The following is a 21,159-nucleotide window of genomic DNA, read 5'->3' as shown; positions in this document are numbered from 1 at the left end:
GGGGAATACCAAGTGGACTGGGGCATGAGCAGCAATTTGGATCAAGGAAGGAGGTGTGACAGGGCAGTCTATGCAACTGAGCAAAGCCACAGTGTCAGGGTGTCTTACTGGTTAGCACCCAGCAGTACAGCTGGGCTCAAATCCTATCATTGCTACAAATTTTTATTCATTGCTTCAGTCTGCTTATATGCATCATAGATGTTTGAGACTTGAAAAGTCTCTGAAACCTCACGATTTCATTAGATAAAACACCACCACTCCTTTTTGGGGTTGGCTTTTTATTACAGGAGTGCCAAAGTTTGCAAACATAGCATGGACACTTACACATCTGTTAAAGAAGGGAATAAAGTTTCATTGGCCTCCTGACTGTGAACAACCCTTTGTGCATTTAAGAGTCCTATTGATGTCTTGTACTGTCCTCACTTCATGGATATGAAAAGTGGTTCATACTAACTTGTGATGCCAGGAACCATGCCTTAGGGTGTGCATTACACCAACAAACAGACAAGGCAGAGCACCTAGCAACCTATGCATCAAGAAGATAAACAAGGCAGAAAATAATTACTTAACTACAGAGAAGGAGATGCTCAGCCTCATTTATGGTATCACATATTTCCATTGCTATCTTTATGGTGGATGTTTCAAAGTCATGACAGATCACATTGATGAGCCTCAAAGAACAAACTGGACACCTAACTTGATGGGCTTTATGGCTTAGTGAGATTGATTTTGAGGTAGTACACTACCTCGAGAAAATAAATGGCAACATTAGCTGATTGCTTCACAAGATACGTATAATGGAATGTGTTGGTATTTCAGCAGATGAGTGGTATAATGCTCTGGCTGCTGACTGTAACTGTCAGCAGTTGCTATACAAACCTAGTTTTGTGTTGATTATGGAGTGCTTTGCAAAAGAACAAAGTGTTGGCGGCATACGGTCATGCTGGCAAATTTATATAACAAAGTACTGTCTTAGCAGGGCATGTAGGTTGCTGTGCTACTGAGTGATGTGTTATGGAACATTATTGGTGGGGAACATGGAAGTAAGACTTGGAGCAGTATGTGAAAAACAGTGTACTGTGTGCACAAAGGTTTGAGTTAAGTTAACTGCAAATTGCATTACAAAGGTTGCCAGACTCCAATGGACCTTTCAAGATGATTTGTATGGATGCCCTCTGCCAGTTAGCACAAGTGCTGGAGGGAGACTCAATATGGCTTATCTGCAATCAATCACTTTTCCCATTATTTGGTTATGATTGCTGTGAAAAACCAGCAGACAGAAACTGGATCTCAGGCAACAGCAAAGAATTCTAAAATTTGGGACATTGGAAACTGTGGAAACTGATTAGGGTACCAGTTTCATTTCAAAGTAAATGAAAAAGGTGTGTAGACTTTTATGAATTCAGAAGTTATGGACAAGAGCAAATGGAAGAACAGAAAGGGTACAGAGAAAGGCAGGGAAAATGTTAAGTTATTAAGTGAACAGTCACTGTAGTGACTGGGCTGCTCTACTACTATATGTGGTAGCAACTTATAACTCAAAGGCGCACCAAAGTGCAGGATTATCACCATATGAGGTCACTTATGGTCAGAAGATGCTCTCCCCTTTTGAACTGTGTAAACCTTTTCCTGGGGATGATATATCAATTGTTCGTAATTTTGCTAAGAGGTTTAGGAGTATCTGAAACTGGGTTAAGATAGCAAATACAAAAGCCCTGGATTGGCAGGAAGGAGAAGGCCAATCTGCCCAAGTACCCTGCAGGGCAATGGGTAATGTTGACCAACCCCTATATTCTGGAAGACAGACAAAGAAATTCATTACACCATACCAAAGGCCTTACCATGTAACTGAAATACCTTTCTGGTCAATGTGAAGTAACAACTCCTGACTCATACTACTGTGATGATTGGTACTTGTGGGGTGAGTGTGACTGTTGAAGGGTGTCCCAGAAGCCCTGTCTCATTTACTGGTAGCTTCATCCAAAGGAGGAAGGGAATAGATTGAGGGTGAAGGAGAAGGGTGGGGGGGGGGGGGGGTGAGGAATGAATGAATTACCCCTAAAATGCTCCAATTTATCCATATGTCATAAGACCATGGAGTAGCCTAGTGAGCTAAGCAAGGATTTCCTCTTCCTAGAGGGAGACACAATACATATGTGAATTTTATCTGTGTTTTTCTTGTTAGTTGGGAAAATGTGTGCATATGCATAATGGTTATGTTTAAGTTTGTATGGATTACAAAGTACTGAAATTCAAATCTCAGAAGATTTCGCATTTCTGCTAGAAACTTACAAATCAGCATAAAGGACAGATTTTATTGTAGTTAAAGTATGTATTAAGGTAATATATTAAAAGGTCAGACTTCTATTTACGAAGAATGTGTAATGTTGTTAATGGTATGAAGAGACTTAGCATCAATGATTTCAGGCTTGGTAATGGCTACAGGAGTGTCCTGAACTAAGGAATAGTAGTTAATAATGTTACCTTTCAAATCTTATTTAACAAGAAATATTAGTTAGGATGTTCATGTGATGGAAAGTGTACAGTTTACTACCCAAAGGAAGTTCCACGCAATACTCTCCACTTCAGAACTGTTGCAGTGTCAAGCTGAGTGACTTATGTTATGCCCTAGAAAGCTAGTGCATACAGTTCCAGGGTCATGCAAGCTGAAACTATTCTGTGCCAAGAAACCCAGTTATGAGAGTCCCTGAGAAGTGATTATACACAGAAACAAATAGTTCCAAAGGACAGACTCACATTGGCACTTTTCAGTGGCAGACTCAGTAGTTGTCATCTATACAAGCTATAACCAGAGCTGGTTAAGCAACACACAACAATTAGAACATTGAGGGCAAAGCCTGATAAATAGTAGCACCTGTTGTGACATCATGGGTTCTTATTTCTGGCTACCCAGTACCATTACCAGCACCACATACTTAAACACTTCCTGTTCCTTACTCTTCCTACCTGAGCTTCCTTTCAAAATTCTCCCTAAAGAAAAAATGAAAAAAAATATCTACCTGAGCATTACCTTAGACTTTACCCATCTCACTTCCATAGACTGAGTGCTAGCTGCCCACAGAATGGGTGGATTTTGATGGAGAAACTGTTTGAGCATGTATGACAGCATCAAAGACTAATTGTGTGGGGAACTTCCACATCCATTACACTCATAAGTTTGCTAATAATAGGCACTGTCCATTAGTGTCTCAGGTGTGAAATACAAGACTCCCATCTCTACAAACCTCCCTGCATGCTTATACTAATAATGACAGCACCCATCAATAGGAACATTAGCTGTTAAAGTGTTGCAGATGCCAGAGACTAACAGAATGGTGCCTGAGATGAACTGTGAAAGTTCCAGGCACAGCAGCAGGAAGAAAGCAGAGGGTTGCATTCTTCCAAGAGGAAAAGGGTGATACTGCTTGAGCCTAATGCCAGAAAACCCATTTTCCACAGGCATGCTGGCATGACAATATGCCATGGCATCCATGTAGATGCTGCTGCACACCTTTTGGTCAGTGACCAACATGTTACCAAAAACAGGGACGCTCTGACACAGGGTGTACATGCATTGCAGCAGCCACACCACAACAACCTCACATTGGCATGTACAAATACAAGCTTTCCATCCTGGCAAGTCATCAAAATGGTAAATTATTGAGTCAGTGTACACTGTAGTTTTGGCTTCCACTGTGAGGGCACTATTGGTCCACCATCACCTTTACAGCAATGCTTATCAGGGTGACCAGATGCTGAACTAATGGGCTGAGGCTCTAATTGAGGCCCTCATTGCCAGTGAGACATGGGGCTCTGCCAGTGCCAGATGATGTCAGCAAGATGCTTGACTGGATGCCTATGTCTCTGTCATTCACCATGGGTGGGCATGTCCCAGCTGCAGTGCTTGCAGCAAAACAACTCCCAACCAATGTGTCCGCACCTGATATGACACTGCCAAGGTATGATGATCATGCAAGGATGCCTTCTACTAGGCCGTGCCAGGTATAGCAGCTACTGAGTGTACATGATAATGCTCGCCAACAACATCTGTGGGTTTGATGACCACACCCAGTGCCCACCAAATGCAGGGACAAATAGTTGGAAAGTAGTAAAGGGAGGCTGCTGCCATCAAGCAGATTTTTACTCACTCTGACCCACATCCTCCATCAGAGAACACCACACCCATTGCAATGGAGTATCAAAGAAAATTTGTGGCTCAATTTAGGACTTCTTGCGAGTCAGGATTCAGCTTTTTATCTTGGGTGGAGAGCCATCACCAGAATTATAAGTTATTTCAAGTAGGGACCAGGGAAATGTTTTGGGACCTTAGTTGTTAATATTGTATATTAATGAGCTGGCAGACAATAGTGGCAGTAACCTTAACTTTTTTGAAGATGTTGCAGTTGTTTGTAATAAAGTACTATCTGAATAAAGCTGCACAAATATCCAGCCAGAACCTGACACAATTTCAAAGTAATGCAGAGACTGGAAATTTGCTTGAAATATTAAGAAGCATAAAATTGACATACATGGAAGATAGATTGCTACTCACCATAAAAATTACATTAGTACAGACAGACAAAATGAAAAGACACTTAAACATTTGCTTTTGGTCTAAGCCTTTTCAGAAAAGAAGACACACACACACACACACACACACACACACACACACACACACACACACATTCCACATGGGAAAAATATATTAAGAAACAAAGATGAAGTGACTTACCAAATGAGAAAGCGCTGGTAGATAGACACAATAAAAAACACACAAACACACACACAAATTTCAAGCTTTTGCAACCCATGGTTGCTTCATCAGGAAAGAGGGAAGGAGAGGGAAAGACGAAAGGATGTGGGTTTTAAGGGAGAGGGTAAGGAGTCATTCCAATCCCGGGAGTGGAAAGACTTACCTTAGGGGGAAAAAGGGACATGTATACAGTCGCACACACACACATATCCATCCACACATACACAGACACAAGCAGACATATGTAAAGGAAAAAAAATTGGGCAGAGATGTCTGAATTGGCAGATGCTTGACAAGAGACATCACTTCTTTGATGAAGCCCTCCTTAAAAAGTTTTGAGAACCAGTATTAAGGGAAATATCTGCAGAAATTCTTCATGACCCAAGGCACATATCACTCCCATAATGACCATTAAGGCAAGATTAGACTAATTACAGCATGCATGGAGGCGTTATCCTCACACTCCGTATGTAACTGGAACAAGGAAGAAACCCTGACTTGTGGTAGCATGCTAAGTATCCTCTGCCATGCAATTCTTAGTGATTTGTAGAATATGTAGACATTGATGCAGAAAGATTATAGCTGTCATTGCTTTGGTATGGTATTGCTGGTAACTGTTGAATTTCATAATAACAGAAGGTTTTATGTTGCCATCTGTGAGGAAACAGTGAACATAGAGGACTGCAGCTCATTGAACTTAATTGTCCTATCCATGGATACAGATTATGAAGACGTTTTCTTTAATTTGAATCACATATGGGCTTTAAGGTGTTGGGTGCATGGTGGGGGGGGGGGGGGGGGGGGGTTCCTCCAAGTAGTGCATGAACTTGTGGGCATATGAAGGTGCCATGGCTTTTCTGAGAATTTATTCACTGTCCTTTAAGAAGACGTTAATAATGTACAGAATAAACACTATCATTTGAGTTTCTGCTCTTTTTCTAGACTACCCCCCTTACCTCTCTCTCTCTCTCTCTCTCTCTCTCTCTCTCTCTCTCTCTCTCTCTCTCTCTCACACACACACACACACACACACACACACACACTGGAAGCAAAGTTGCATTATTTCCACTTGGGTATCTGTTGTGTGTGTGTGTGTGTGTGTGTGTGTGTGTGTGTGTGTGTGAGAGAGAGAGAGAGAGAGAGAGAGAGAGAGAGAGAGAGAGAGAGAGAGAGAGAGAACTCAAAGAATATAAAAATTTGGAGAGTTGTTATTTGTATCTATGTATGCCCATTTAATCATCTGCAGGTGAGTGGTTCATCCTGAAATTCTATTTTTATAAAAGAGTATATATTGAATTTTTAATCATCTGTACTATTTACGTCCCTCAAAAATAAAATGATTTCAGCTAAAAATATAATACAATAAGATGCAGTCAGTTTTACATATTTCATAAAATAAATTCCTCAGTCAATGAAATGCTAGATATTTACCTGTGTGTCTTCACAGTCACAGTCACATAGTAAGTCAATTTTAAGAATAAGACTCTCATTCACCCCTGTTGGCTTTATTTCAATGAACTGGGTCCAGTTTGCTTTGTTTTCAGGGCATTTCTTGACCTGAAATGATATTTTAATGAATAAATGACTATCAAATCCAGTTCAAAATCTGAAAGTAAAAAAGAAATCTAACACTATTTCATACAGGAAAGGAGCATACACTTACAATTTATTATAACAAAGACAACAGGAAACCTCACTTGTATCTCAAATACCTATGGTATTAAATGACTGGGAAAAAGTTGTAACAGTAACAAATAACAAACAATTTAAACTGTAAATTTTAAAACTTTCCTGGCATATTGAATATTCAGATTAATTCCAGGTTTGCAACCGGTTGTCATTAACTATAATCACTGACATTTCAACTGTGCACCTACCAGTAATTTTCAAGTGATCCACTGAAGACCAGTGATGACATCTCTCTTGCCACAATTTATTACTGCAACAGCAACCAAGAAATTAAGAACATACAGTTGCATACCAACCAGACTGCAGGGCATTCTGAAAATTTATAGAGAAGAGGGACTACCTTTATGGCCAATAGAAAGTAACACAGGTGTTCCTACATAAGATGTAGCCAAATCTTTTGCTTCCTTGTTGAGACCACTGGTAGGGAAATACTCACATCACATAAGTAACTCACAAAGGGAAGCTGCCATTGGCCGCTCCCTGACACAGCTGAAATTTTGAAGGGTAAAAATATAGGATCACCTAGTTTGGTTTAGATGCCAACACTCAACAGCTTCTGAGAAATGACATTCAAAATTTTGACACCACTTCAACAATATCACATGTTGTGTCATATTTAGTGAGCTGTTAGCATACTCGTTAAGAGCATACTTTCAAATTTTTGTGCCATGTCTTCAAATACAATCTCACATTGCTTTTTTTCATTTTATTGTGTGGAAGTACATGACATCAATATTAACAGAGGAAACAAGCATTTCATACCTTATTAAGAATAGATTTTATCATTACAAATCTTATATAAATAGCAGTCATTGAAAACGAAAAACTATAAATTCTAAAATTTCTATTTCGTTTATACTTCTATTCTTCAGGAGAACCATTGCATTCCTCAGGCTGATATCTGTCATAAAAACATTCAATGCATGGTAATTCGGAGTGCCACCAAAAACATGCAAAGGCACATACAGCACACTCATATTTTCTAGTGTGATATCATTATGAAAAGCAACTTCATTGACATTTCTAAATACTTCATGAACTCGCAATAATTTCACGACAAACCACACATATAGAAGCATTTTCTAAAAGCTGGAGCCTGAAATTGATTATGGATCAAAGTTTGTATCTTAACTGTATCACTTCTACTTGTGATTTATCTTTGCTGGCTGATGAGAATAGGGCACTTCTGTAATCGGTGAATGCAATTCTTCATCTGTTGATGAAAGTATGTGTCACAGGGTTGACAAAAAAGTGCACACTTCAGTGGAATTACTTTTAGTGAAAACTCTTTTATTCCAATTTCATTGACATACTGCCCATTGTATAAGAATAGATTGCTTTGCCCACTCCATGGGCCAATAATGCACAGAAATGGATCCATTTCTACATAAGGTCACAAAATTTTGTCCAAAAACTGATGCTAGATTTCTTTTATGAGTTCTCTAGATTTTGTGACTGTTGTGTACTCATCCTTTCCTCTTCCAGTAACTGGTAAACATCTTGACAGACTCAAGAACCAAATTTGAAGACAAACAAAAACTGTTGCTGACAGTTTTCCTGAAATTGTCAATCCATACTGGGCAGTGTGTAAGGGTGTCACATGATTCAAATGGCTAACAGCTATTTTCATGATTTTTCTCATCTTGAAACAATAGCATTCTCTTATTAGAGGTGTGATATTCACATTCTTTTTCATCTGTGCTTATAACGAAATAAGGATTGAATTACGAAATTGTAAAGGAAGTTTGAGATTGAAACAGTCTTGCTTTTTCCAATTATTCACCAGACAGATGCTTCTACATTTACATCTTTAATACTCTACAAGCCGCCATCAGGTGCATGGGAGAGGGTACCCCATGCCACTACTAAGTGTTTCCATTCCTCTTCCATGCACAGATAGAGCAAGGGAAAAACAAGTGTCAATATGCCTCTGTATGAGGCCTAATATCTTGTATCTTATCTACATGGTCCTTATGCAGAATGTATGCTGGCAGCAGTAGGATCATTCTGCAGTCAGCTTTAAATGTCAGTTCTCTAAATTCTCTCACAAGTGTTCTTCGAAAAGAACATTGCCTCCCCCCAGGGATTCCCATTTAAGTTCCCAAAGCATCTCTGTAACATTTGCATGTTGTTCGAATCTACCAGTAACAAATCTAGCAGCACATCTCTGAATTTCTTCAGTGTCTTCCTTCAAACCAACCTGCTATAGATCCTATACACTCAAGCAGTGTATGAGGCCTAATATAGGTTGCCTAGCATCCTATATGCAATCTCCTTTACAGATGAACCACACTTACATAAAATTTTCCCAATAAACCAAAGTTGACCATTTAACTTCCCTACCATAATCCTCATGTGCTAGTTTGATTTCATATCACCTTGCAACATTATGCCCAGGAACTTAAACAACGTGACTGTGTCAAGCAGAATGCTACTAGTGCTGTATCTGAACATTATGGGTTTGTTTTTTCTACCCATCTGCATTAACTTACATTTTCATACATTCATCTAACCAACTGGAAATTTTTTCTAAGTCATCTGTAGCATACTATAGTCACTCATATTCAACATCTTCCTGTACGCCACAGCTTCATCAGCAAACAACTGCAGATTGCTGCCCACCCTGTCTAGCAGATAATTTATGTATACAGAAAATAGCAGAAGTCCTACTGCACTTCCCTCTGGCACTCCTGATAATACCTTTGTCTTTAATGAACACTCGCCATCAATGAAGCGTACTGGATGGGTTGGGTTGTTTGGGAGAGGAGACCAGACAGCGAGGTCATCGGTCTCATTGGATTAGCGAAGGACGGGGAAGAAAGTCGGCCATGCCCTTTCAAAGGAATCATCCCGGCATTTGCCTGAAGCAATATAGGGAAATCACAGAAAACCTAAATCAGGATGGCTGGACATGGGACTGAACCGTCGTCCTCCCAAATGCGAGTCCAGTGTGCTAGCCACTGCGCCACCTCGCTCGGTGAAGCATACTGGATTCTATTACTTAAGATGTCTATATTCTGCATGCTCAAACCTTCATTAACAATCTGCAGTTGGGTACTGTGACAAATTGTTTTCGGAATTATAGCAATACGGAATTCACCTGTTGCCCTTCATCCACAGTTCACAGTATATTATGTGTGAGAAGGGCAAGATGAGTTTCAAACAAGCAATAGTTTCTGAAACAGTGTTGATTTTTGGACATGAGCTGTTTGGTCTCTATGAAGTTTATTATATTCAAACTCAGAATAAGTGCTAGAATTCCACAGTAAATAAATGTTAAGGATATTGATATGTAATTTTGTGGATCTGTTCTTTTACCCTTCTTATATACGGCAGTCAACTGTGCTTTTATCCAGTTGCTTGGAACTCTGCGCTGGGTGAGGGAATTGTGATAAATGCAACCTAATTAAGGGACCAAAGCCATAGACAACTCTTTTGGAATTCTATCTGGACCTGGAGACTTATTTGTTTTGAACTCTTCCAGGTAGTTTTTTTCTACACCAGGGTCTATACAGGACTTTGTGTGATGGTCAAACAATGGTATGTTTGTATGATTCTCTTGTGTGAACTATTTCCTGAATGCAGAATTTAAAACTTCAAATTTCATTTTGCTATCTTTAACTGCCACACAAGACTAGTCTGCTTAGCTATTTTACATAGGACCAGAATTTCTTTTTATTCTTGGCCAGATATTTTGCCAAGGTATGATGGTGGTACTTGTTGCATGCTTCAAACATAGATCTTTTCACAGATACATGAATCTCTACTGTTCTTTGCCTGTCATCGTTTGTGTGTTCTCTTTTGAACTGAGGGAGCAACAGCCTTAGCTTCCACAGTATTTCCCGAATTTCATTGGTAAACCATGGTGGGTCCTTTCTGTCCTTAATCCTCTTAATACGCGAACACTTGTCCAGAGCACAATGTATAATCTGTTTAAATTTTGGGCATAATTCTTCTGCATCTATAATACATGGACTAAACCATTGCATTCATTGTGTAAGTTAGTTGCTAACAACTGCTTATCTGCCTTTCTAGCAGAAACACCCTCCTACCCTACTTAACTAGTTTATTAACTTTTGTAACCATAGTCACTATGATATCATGATCACTAATACCTGTCTCTATATTGACAAGGTATGTCTGTAGCAACATCTAAGGTATTTCCATTGGGTGTGGACTGCCAAATTAGCTGCTGAGGCAGTTTTCAGAAAACACATCTTTAGTGCTGACATTTTTGGTGACACAACACTACCAGATCCTGTTTTTCTCCTTGAAAGAATTGCACCAGATGTTTGAGGCTAAATTTACAACTTTATGACTGCAACAAGGCTGCTTCAGCCATTGCTCACTGTCACAGTGCCCATGAAATAGCCCAATGTCCCCTGTTTCTAGCCTCTGTAAAATGACTGAACAACTATCAGTTAATCATTTTGTATTTGTCTTGAGTCGATCCACCACTAATCCCTTGGCTCCTCTTTCAAAATAGCTGTTTTGTATGAGTAACCTTTCACCCTCATACACTGCCCATTATGGGATTAACACTTTTTAGAAAACTGTTACTGGCATATTTTGTTGTCTCCAAAAAGTCAGTGACAGATTTGGTCCTCAGATCCAACAATATACAGGGTGGCACATTTATCTTGACCACCCTAAATAACTGTTTGTCCAGATGCAAATTACAAAATGTTTCAAGCAAATGTTCTTTAGCTCTCAGGGGGACATCAATCAGCATGACTGCCTTCATTGTAGCTATGTTTTTTACAAAAATATGAACAGCAGTATGACTTTTTTTAAATGGCACCCTGTATTTTTTATTTGGTAATTCATTTCCTCTCCTAAAGACCTATTCAAAAATGTATCACAGTGTACCATTCACTGAAACACAACATTATTAATTACACAACACAATGTTGACTATGAGCCCAGAATCACAAACTCATCCAGTTGCTGGAGTTGTCAGAAACAAATGAAAAGCAAGTAAAAACATAACACAAAACTGACTTTGACTCTCCTGTACCATTGCCTGGGGTAGAACATTCAAAGGCGCTCAGAGTGGTGACCCTGGACACTGATATACTGGTGCACTCGTTTAATGAAAGAATTATTTACTGCTTCCAGTGTCGCCTGCTCAAGCAAGCATGATACGTTCCTGCATGTCCTCTGAAGTTGTTGGAATATCACAATAGACAACGTCTTTAATGCATCCTCAAAGAAAAAAGTCCAGAGGATTTAAATCAGCAGACCTAGCAGGCCAAGTAACTGCTCCTCCTCAACCAATCCATCAGGCAGGATACCTTCGGTTCAGAACATGACATGCATGCAAGGCATTATGTGCTGGACATCCATCATGTCGATACCACATAAGCATTCTGGTTCCTAATGGCACTTCATCCAGAAGAGGAGGAAGAATTTGTCTGAGGAAGTTGGTTTATGCTATGCTGTTTAGACTACCATTGATGAAATGAGGGCCAATAATTGTAGTATCAAGCATACCACACCAGACGTTAATTCTCCATTGATGGTGATGTTCCACCTGTCTAAGCCATCTTGGGTTGTTGCTGGACCAATAATGCTTGTTCCCTGTATTTACTTGTCCTTTGTTTGTGAAGGAACATTCATCAGTAAATAGAACATTGGAGAAGAAGTTCATGTTGGTGATGATTTGCTGTTGTGCCCACTGACAGAACTGTACATGATTCTGGAAATCATTCCCATGCAATTCTTGATGTAGGTGCACATGGTAAGGATGGAACTGGTGACAAGTAAGAATATAATGTACACTGGTTTTAGGAATGCCAATCTCACGTTCAAGCTGTCATGTGTTCACATGTGGATACATAGCAACAGAAGCGAGAACAGTAACTTCGACAGCTTCATATGTGTGAGTGCTATGATGATTGCGTTGTCGGGGGATGAAACTTCCATTTCCTGAAGCGTCACAACAAGATGAGATAACATCCATCAGGAAGGTGGGTTCTTGTCAGGATATTGCTCTCTGTACAGTCCCACTGCTTGGATAGCACTTCGCCTACCTTCACCAACAACAATAAAAGAAACGTTAGCTTGACGCAGTTTGTCGGAAGGACAGCCTTTACTGTATCCCTACTCTACACAACAGTTTTTAAAAGGACTAAACTACTGTACTAAATGGACCCATAAATAAAAAATCAGTATTGCAATTACTGTTCTGCTAACTTATATTCCCCATAGGTGAGTAGCATTTCTACCTTCTCTTCGTTGGTGTACATTTTACTCACACAACTCTTCAACTGACGGTGGTTGACAGAATTACAGGTGTGATTTCAACTTATGTTTGCATTTGTCCTCTGTCAACGTCAGCATGTGGATATTTTCCATTACCCCAAGTTCCTGCACTAAGTGCTGGGAGCATCAATGTCAATGTTGTGTTACGTAATTAATAACATTGTGTTTCAGTGAATGGTACTCTGTGATACATTTTTGAATAGGGCTTTAGGAGAGGAAATTAAATACCAAATAAAAAATACAGGGTGACATTTAAAAACATCATACCGCTGTTCATATCTTTGTAAAAAACAAAGCTACAATGAAGGCGATCAAGGTGACTGATGTCCCTCTGACAGCTAAAGAACATTTGCTTGAAACATTTTGTAATTTGCATCTGGACAGACAGTTATTTAGAGTGGTCAAGATAAATGGGACACCCTGTATAAACCAGTTAATGGACTGGCATCAGAATGAGTACACAACAGCCACAAAAACTAGAAATCTCTCAAATGATACCTACCATCAGCTTTTGGACAAAGTTTTGTACCCTTCTATAAAAGTGGAATAATTTCTGTAAATTATTTGCTCACTGGGGTGGGTGAAGTGATCCCTCCTTATATGATGGGCTGTATGTTGATGCAACTGGAATACCAAGGTGTTCATTAAAAGCAATTACCTCAAAATGTATGCCATTCCATCAACCCTCCAACATTTGTTTTTACCAAAAGCTTAAGAACTATAGTCGCCAATTACGGAAGTTTCCTTTTCTCATCACACAGCAAAGGGAAATCACAAGTAGAAGTATTACAAAATTAAAATATCTGCTTTGATCCATTATCAGCTGCAAGCTCCAGCTTCCAGAAAGTGTTATGATATGTGTCTTTTACTATGGAATTATTGCCAATTCATGAGATATTTAGCAATGTTAATGAGCTTCCTTGTCCTAATGATGTCACACTAAAAAATGGTGCTCCAAATTATTATGCTTTGTATGTTTTTATGACAGCTGTCACTCTGGGGAGTGCACTGGTTCTCCTAAGGAAAAAAAGTAAAACGGAAATTGAAATTTTCGAATTTACATATTTTTCATTTTCAGTTACTGTTAATTATAAAAGATTTGTAATATAAGCTCTGTTTTTAATAAGGTTTGAAAGGCTTATTTCTTTTATCACTATTGATGATGCAAACTACCACACAATGGAAAAAAAAGACATGAAATTGGGTTTGAATACAGGGCACAAAATTTTAAAGGTATGCCCTTAGCTACCACATTACCAGCTGAATGCTGTTGAATGCTGTGCCTGGTGCTCTCCACTTACGCTGTTTGAGCCACTTACTTAGCACTGACATAGTACCACTTTTTACAAAGGCCCCTCTTACAGAGTCTTCGGTGCTAATTGGTAATAAGTTTCAGGTGGAGATCATTGCTTTGTTTCGGCATGCCCTTTCTTCAACCTGTTTTATGTTCAACTATGAACATTTTGAGTAGACTCATAGTGTTTCCAAAAGTAATCATCTGTCTCCCCTGGTGGACAACCTTTTCATGGAGGACTTTAAGGAGAGAGCACTGGAATCAGCAGTCCTTAAACCAACTCTGTTTTGGAGGTATATGGATGATACTTTCATAGTGTGGCTTCATGTGGAGGATAAATTGATGGATGAGTTATACCACTTCACTCCACAAGTGACAGCACTGCTTGTTGGACAGTGTGTTCAGCCTGCCACCACAATCTTCATACATGCAGAGAACACGCAAAGTGCACTAATAAACTGCAGGATGAGAGAAGTCTTTATCAGTCTTCGATGGCTCACCTGAGGATGAGTAGCAAGTGCCTAGATGAAATATTGTGTAGTGCAGTCAATGAAGACCCACTGTAAACCTGAAACTTCTTTGGAGATAGAATTTAATCTGTGTAAAATAAGTTTTTCCAGTTTACATTTACTAAATATGAACCACTGTATCAATATTTATCATTACATGTATGTTAGAGCCATCTTTAATAAATACTTTCTTCAGTAGTTTGTTTATACTTGTTTTCATATTAATGGCGCCTGTTCTATAAGATGATTTAGAAGAAAAATATCATCTTACTACATTGATTACTGTAAAAGTAGTTACTTAATTCCAGTATTTTATTTTGTGTACTTTTCAAATGATTATTTTCACAACAAAATTTAATGTTAATTTCTTACAGTGATGTTGGCCAGAAATGTTACATTTGATCTACCCGGTTCATATTTCAGTCCTCCACATGTACTTCTTTCTGAAATATTCTTGTTCTTCTCCAGGCAATTTGTTAAGTATTTCACTGAAATATACTGGGTGGAATTGTCGATTATTTCCACAGTTTCAAGTAGTTTCTGAAAATAAGACATAACAAAGGAACTTAATTAAAAGGTAGTAATAACAACTAATTGGACACATTTTGTTTTCTTATCTGTGCATGGAGTTTACTTGACAATGAAATTTACTTTTTCTTTAAATTATAAAACAAGAATTTATGGGAAACAGGAATACAGATAACTGTATACGCAACAAACTGTTCCTATAAATGTCTGTACATACATATATTTCAGCACAAAGAAAGATACATGTGTACACTGTACAAGGTACAAAGGCTGACTAGAACATTAACATGGTGATTCGTCAGAGCAGTTAGAGGTCAAAGATCATGCTTTACGTGGTTGATGTGACCTATCGATGCCACACAGTCCCCCCCCCCCCCCCCTCCCCCAATCCACCCACAGTACAGAGCACGGCCTGTGAGGCCTGAGGGAAGGTTGTGTGGGCATCAGTGTTGCAGTGAGTAGTGTGAGGCGGCAGGCGCACAACTGCAAGCTCCAGCTCAGTCAGGGTGGCATGTGAAGGTGCAGTGACAGGCTGCAGGTCCACATCGTAATCAGACAGCCAGCGGGGGCGGATGATGCGTCAGTCGGCCCAGGAGTAGAGGTGCGGGGACGGGTGCGGTGTGCGAGCGTGCCTGCCCCTAATGTAGATCGAGCCATCCGAGGAGATAAACGCATGAACTCTTGATGGATTGCACTCTTGGGGGAGGGATTAGCTATGCACTATCCTGACATCTAGTTCGTCACTGAGTGTCGAGTCTGCAGTGTCTGTAAGGAGCACGAGCACACGGTCATCGAAAGTGACAATCGACACGTCGTTGATGCGGTTAGGTGGTACATTGCAGCACAAGTTGAAATTTAGGGAGCAAGTCTCTCCAGTAGATGAAACATCATCAAAACCTGCATATGGGGTTGATGATGACTTGCTTGGGAAACCCGTGAACTGCGGTAATGAATCATCAGAAGGAGAAGACCCTACCATAGGATGAGCTAACTCATTATTGGGCTCACCAATGGAAAATTCGTCCGGATGATACAACTGGGTTGGCAGAGGGGTGTCAGAGTCCATAAAAGCAGGCTTGAGCCTGTGCAGCAAAATGGTCTGCGGGCAATCTTTAACCATAATGTCAAACGTCGTCTCACCCCTTCGGAGTACTTCAAAGGGGCCGAGGTATGGGGGTTGCAGGGGTTGTCTAACGGAATTGTCCCTGAGCATAATGTGGGAGCATGTGTTGAGTGCAGTTGGCACATAAGTGTCTGGCAGGGAATGACTGACAGGGGGTGCAGCCGTGCATGTCTAAAGTGGGTGAGCATTCTACCAATAAAGTCTGGGGAGGTGGGGAAATCCTCAGGTGCTTGAAGCAGCATATGAACCCCAGGTAGAACCAGGTTCCCACAGAAAACGAATCTTGAGATGGTTCTCTGTAAGTCAGGTTTAAAGGTCGAACGGAGACTCAGTAACACCCAAGGAAGCGACTCAGACCAGAGGCAGTCATGGCACCTGAGTGCTGTTTTAAGGGTGTGATGCCATCGTTCAACTAAACAGTTGCTTTGAGGGTGGTAGGCTGTTGTATGTATTTTTTTAATACCACGAAGGTTACATAGAATCGTGAAAAGTGCAGACACAAACTGTTGACCCTGGTTGGTGGTGATGGTGGACGGGCAACTGAACCTAGTGATCCACGATGAGACGAATCCCTTGGCCACAGTTTCCTCTGTGATGTTGTGTAAAGGAACAGCTTCCACCCAACGAGACATGTGGTTGATTGTGGAGAGGATATATCTGTGGCCCTCCGATGGTGGCAGAGGGCCGATAAGGTCGGTATGTACATGACGAAAATGTCCATGCGGAATGTCAAACTTGCCAAGGGGAGGAGAGGTGTGGCGTCCAATTTTGTTGCATTGGCAGGAAATGCAACTGTGTGCCCAGGTTTGACAGTTCTGCTTAACATTTTTCCAAACAAAATGCTCGGTGACGAGGCATGTGGGGGTGTGGATGCCAGGGGAGGCAAGGTTATGCAAAGTATCAAAGGATTGTCGGCGCAATGTGGGACGGGGCAACAGCCACAGAGTGCCGGCAGAAGAGTCGCACCGCACTTCATCCGGAATGACGGGAAACTTGGCTTTGGTAAACACAAGTGATGTCTGAGGACCTGTGAGGAGAGCTTGAGATTCCTCATCAGAGGCCTGGAGAGTGACGAGATCGGTTAAATCGATGATGTGTGAGACAGTATTGATACACGAAAAGAAGTCAGCATTGATGTTTTCCGTGCCTTTAATGTAGCATACGTCCATAGTAAATTGAGAGAACAGATCAAAGTGGTGGAAACATCGGGGGGGGGGGGGGGGGGGGGGGGGCGCTTGGGAGGGTTGCAGGATGTGTACGCCAGTGGTTTGTGGTCAGGAAGGATAAAGAAAGAACGGCCCTTGATGTCAGGGCAGAAGTGTTTGACGGCTTCATAGACCGCCAGAAGTTCTCTATCAAAATCAGAATATTTCTTCAGTGCTGTAGATAGCATTTTAGAGAAAAAATGAAGGAGTGAAACCATGTCACCTTTGTGTTGCTGTAATATACCCCGACCGCGCAATGTCGCTGGCATCCATAATGATGAACAACTCAGCAGATGGATCGGGGTGGGTGAGTATGACAGCGTGATCTAACACTGTGTTTAGAGCCCTGAAGGCCTCTAGCATAGGTTCAGTCCAACAGACTGGCTTAAGGCTTGAAGTCTGTTTGCCAGACAGTGAGTCTGTCAGCGGGACCTGCATGGTGGTGGCAGAAGGTAGATGTCGGCAGTAGTAATTCATAGTACCCAGGAAAACATCTCAGTTCTTTGTACATAGCCAGGGGTGGCAATGATGAGATAGCCTGCATGCGGGATTTGGGAGGCTGTATTCTGTCTGCGGAGACGGTGTAACCTGAAAATGTCACAGAAGACTGGTGCAATTGGAATTTATCTTTGTTGACCTCTACACCATTCGAGTTCAAGGTCTGGAGGACCTGGGATAAATGATCTTCATGGTCCTCAGTCGACTTGCTGAAAATGAGGATGTCATACAGGTATGCAAAGCAGAACCTGCACATTTGTGCCGTATTCTGTAAGCCGAATGGCATGAAGTTGTATTGGAACAAACTGAGTGGCATGATGATAGCAGTCTTTGGAATGTCTTCCAGTGCTATGGGAATCTGGTGCTAGGCATGTTTACAATCAATCACACTGAAGACTGTGGCACCTGATAACATATGGGTGTAATCATTTATGTTCAGCACTGGGAAATTGTCCATGACTGTACAAGCATTTAAGCATCTGTAATCACCACACTTATCTGTAATCACCACACTTTCAGAAAAAACTGTCATGTTTGGTGATGAGGTAAATTGGTAAAGACCAATTGCTGTCTGATGGCTGTAGAATGCCTGCCTCCAGAAGTTCGTTTATTTGCTGCTGGGCTGCAAGCAACTTAATGGGGTTGAGGTGTCTAACCTTGTGCCTAATAGGAGGGCTGGCAGTGGTAATTACTTTGTGTGTCATTCCATCAGTGATGGAAGAGACTGACAACTGCACATGAGGCTGAGTAACATCTGACATGAAGTTTTGGGACAAGTCGGGCACGATGAGGTGTAGCCATTAGAGCGAGTGGGAAAGAGTGGGAAAAGGCAGCACGAAAGTCTCATGCCTATTATGTGAGCGCGGCATGGGCTTGTTTGGAGAGGTTGGCTGCATGCGCTGTACAGAGTGGATTGGAGCATGCAGTGACTGTCTGTTGTCAGCTTTGCTTTGAGTAACCGGCGCAGATGAGAGGCACTGGCATTGCGTGGGGAATGGCAATGGCTGCCAAATCACGTGGTTGCCATGCAAGAGAGGGGGAATGTTTACCAACACGCGGGGTGGCTGCCTGTGTGGTAGGTTGTTTGTAGCGCATGCGTGACTGTCATTAGAAGCACTGTTTGAAACACATGGCCCTGCACATAGCAGGAGGTGGGTGCAGAGATCACTGATCGTGAATCGTCACATGCAATGAATGTTTTTGAACTAACCTGATGACTGTCCATGGTGGTGTCTGCTGATGAAGGTCAATCAGCTGAAGGAACTGTGGATTGCAGTTGCAGCAGCGAGGTACAGGCCATGATGAGCTCATTGAAAATGTGAGCAATGCATTGTTTCAACTTGTCATTTTGCCAACGGAGTTGCGCTGCTGTGTCATACTCTGACAGTAGATTAGCAATGCAGGTCACAATTTCATCCATGAGGGTGAAGCACTCATGAACCAAATCACACGTCACTATGGAAATGGAACAACGAGCGTAAGTGCCTGAGCACGGTATCTGAGAGTCAGAAGGGCAGTGTAGCACTGAACCTCGAACTGTGTTCGGGGAGAGTTTGTAATGGGACAAGAAATCCATACCAAGAATTGGTTTGTGAACATTGGTGATGTAAAAAGTCCATGGGAAACATAGAGAAGGAGATAGATGCAGAGCCGACAGTTTGTAATGTTGATTCGTTGACAATGCGTAGAAGCAACTTCTTCAGTGAAAAAATGGGAGGAGCCAACAATGTAGGTATGATGGACACGTAAGCACCTGCATTGACTAGGAAAACAAGCTGCGACAAAATGTTGGTCCCGTATAAATGACCACTGGGCCGAGAGGACACGTGGACAGAGTGCAATGTTTGAGGATGCCTGTGAAGTTCCCCACAGGACCCGGCATCTTTTAGATCCTGTGGTCAGTGTTTGGGTGCTGGCAAGGTAATTTGCAATTCTTGGCCTCATCCCCAAAAATCTTGTGGTACCAACGGTACAGATGAGCCAGATGTGGCAATAGCGGTGGTTGTGACAGCAGAGGAGGTTTGTCCTTGTTGATCTGTTCCGGGATGTAAGCCGGGACGTATGGTGCATGTGCAATTATTTAGTGCTCGAAAAGAGGAGAGAGTGAATGAGTACTGCCTGGTGGTGTATATGGTGTGGAGGCAGAATGAGCCCTGTCTCTGCCTGCAGACAGCCGGTAAACAGGCGGCGTAGTGCCAACCAGCGGTGAGAGGTGTGCTGGTTGTTTTTGTTGCAATAGTGCATACAGCTGATCTGCAATGTGAAGGCAAGAGCCAATATACTTGAAGGAGTGCAGTAGCAGCTGTATCTGCAGGTCAGTAGGTAACTTGGCAGACCATACTGCCCACAGGGTAACGTCCGGCAACTTGTGCTCACTCACAAGTAGTCGAAGGCAGCGCCATAGTTGTGACAGAGTGCGATCCCCCAGGTGTTCCTCGTACAGGATCTTGATTATTAATTCCTGCGGCGAGCAGGTGAGTCAGTTCAATATTGTCTTCTTGGCAAACTCGTATTTTGGTGGCAGCGGAGGCAAAAGGAGAGGTCACAAATTAAATCTGAGTGGTAATGGAGGTGCGTGACGAGACATAGAAATTTAGAGTATCGTCAGTCACCTGATGTAACTCGAAAAGGCACAAATCATGAAATGGAGTTTTCCTCATTTAAAGGAGGTAGCTTCAGCAGACGGCCAGGGGGGGGATGATGAGGGTGGCTCCAACATTGTCTTGGAAGGCCTGCTGTCCCGTGGTGTGATAGGCTGTCCTGTAACCTGACACTACTGGTGTGGGCGTTGAAATATGCTATCCCGGCTAAGACACAAGTTGAAATATGGTCACTACCTGTTTTTATTTACTTAGATTTGGCATATTTCATGACAGTACCTTTTCCGTTAAATGTTTACAAGGCGATATTGGTTTTGGCTTCAGTTGTCTAATGGAAGTATGATTCCACAATGTATCTTCGTTGGCTGCAGAAATGACCTGGTTCAATGTGTTTGCCTCACTTTTGGTGCTTCAAATACCATTTCTTCGAATGTAGTTTCTTCTTGTAGTTTGTATAAAAAAAATAGTAACATAATTCAAAATTATTTATGACGGTGACCTGCACATTCTTCTACCGTCAACACACACCAAGAGTTAACTGCCGACTAACTATAGTCAAAGACGACTCCAGCATCAAAGACATTTTACACAACACACAAGCTTCCACTTGTAATCAGTCTCTTTGCTATTCTTCGATACATTTACTAATAGTAATCAATATGCTTTCACTCTCAAAAATATAAGTAAATTAACATA

General features: G+C 41.4%; 1 protein-coding gene across 1 annotated transcript in view; it reads right to left on the bottom strand.

The window, feature by feature from the left end:
• Window positions 1-21,159, bottom strand: part of LOC124776259 (integrin beta-PS-like) — a 255,767-nt gene that overhangs the window by 62,937 nt on the left and 171,671 nt on the right. Inside the window, exons 8-9 of the mRNA XM_047251151.1 lie at window positions 14,882-15,049; window positions 6,185-6,310 (exon numbers count right to left, since the gene is read on the bottom strand). Coding sequence (XP_047107107.1) covers window positions 6,185-6,310; window positions 14,882-15,049 — 294 coding nt within the window. The remainder of the gene's footprint in view (window positions 1-6,184; window positions 6,311-14,881; window positions 15,050-21,159) is intronic.

This window comes from Schistocerca piceifrons, chromosome 2, assembly GCF_021461385.2.
Source record: "Schistocerca piceifrons isolate TAMUIC-IGC-003096 chromosome 2, iqSchPice1.1, whole genome shotgun sequence".
Lineage (NCBI taxonomy): Eukaryota > Metazoa > Arthropoda > Insecta > Orthoptera > Acrididae > Schistocerca > Schistocerca piceifrons.
This window is presented reverse-complemented; position numbering and strand designations above follow the sequence as displayed.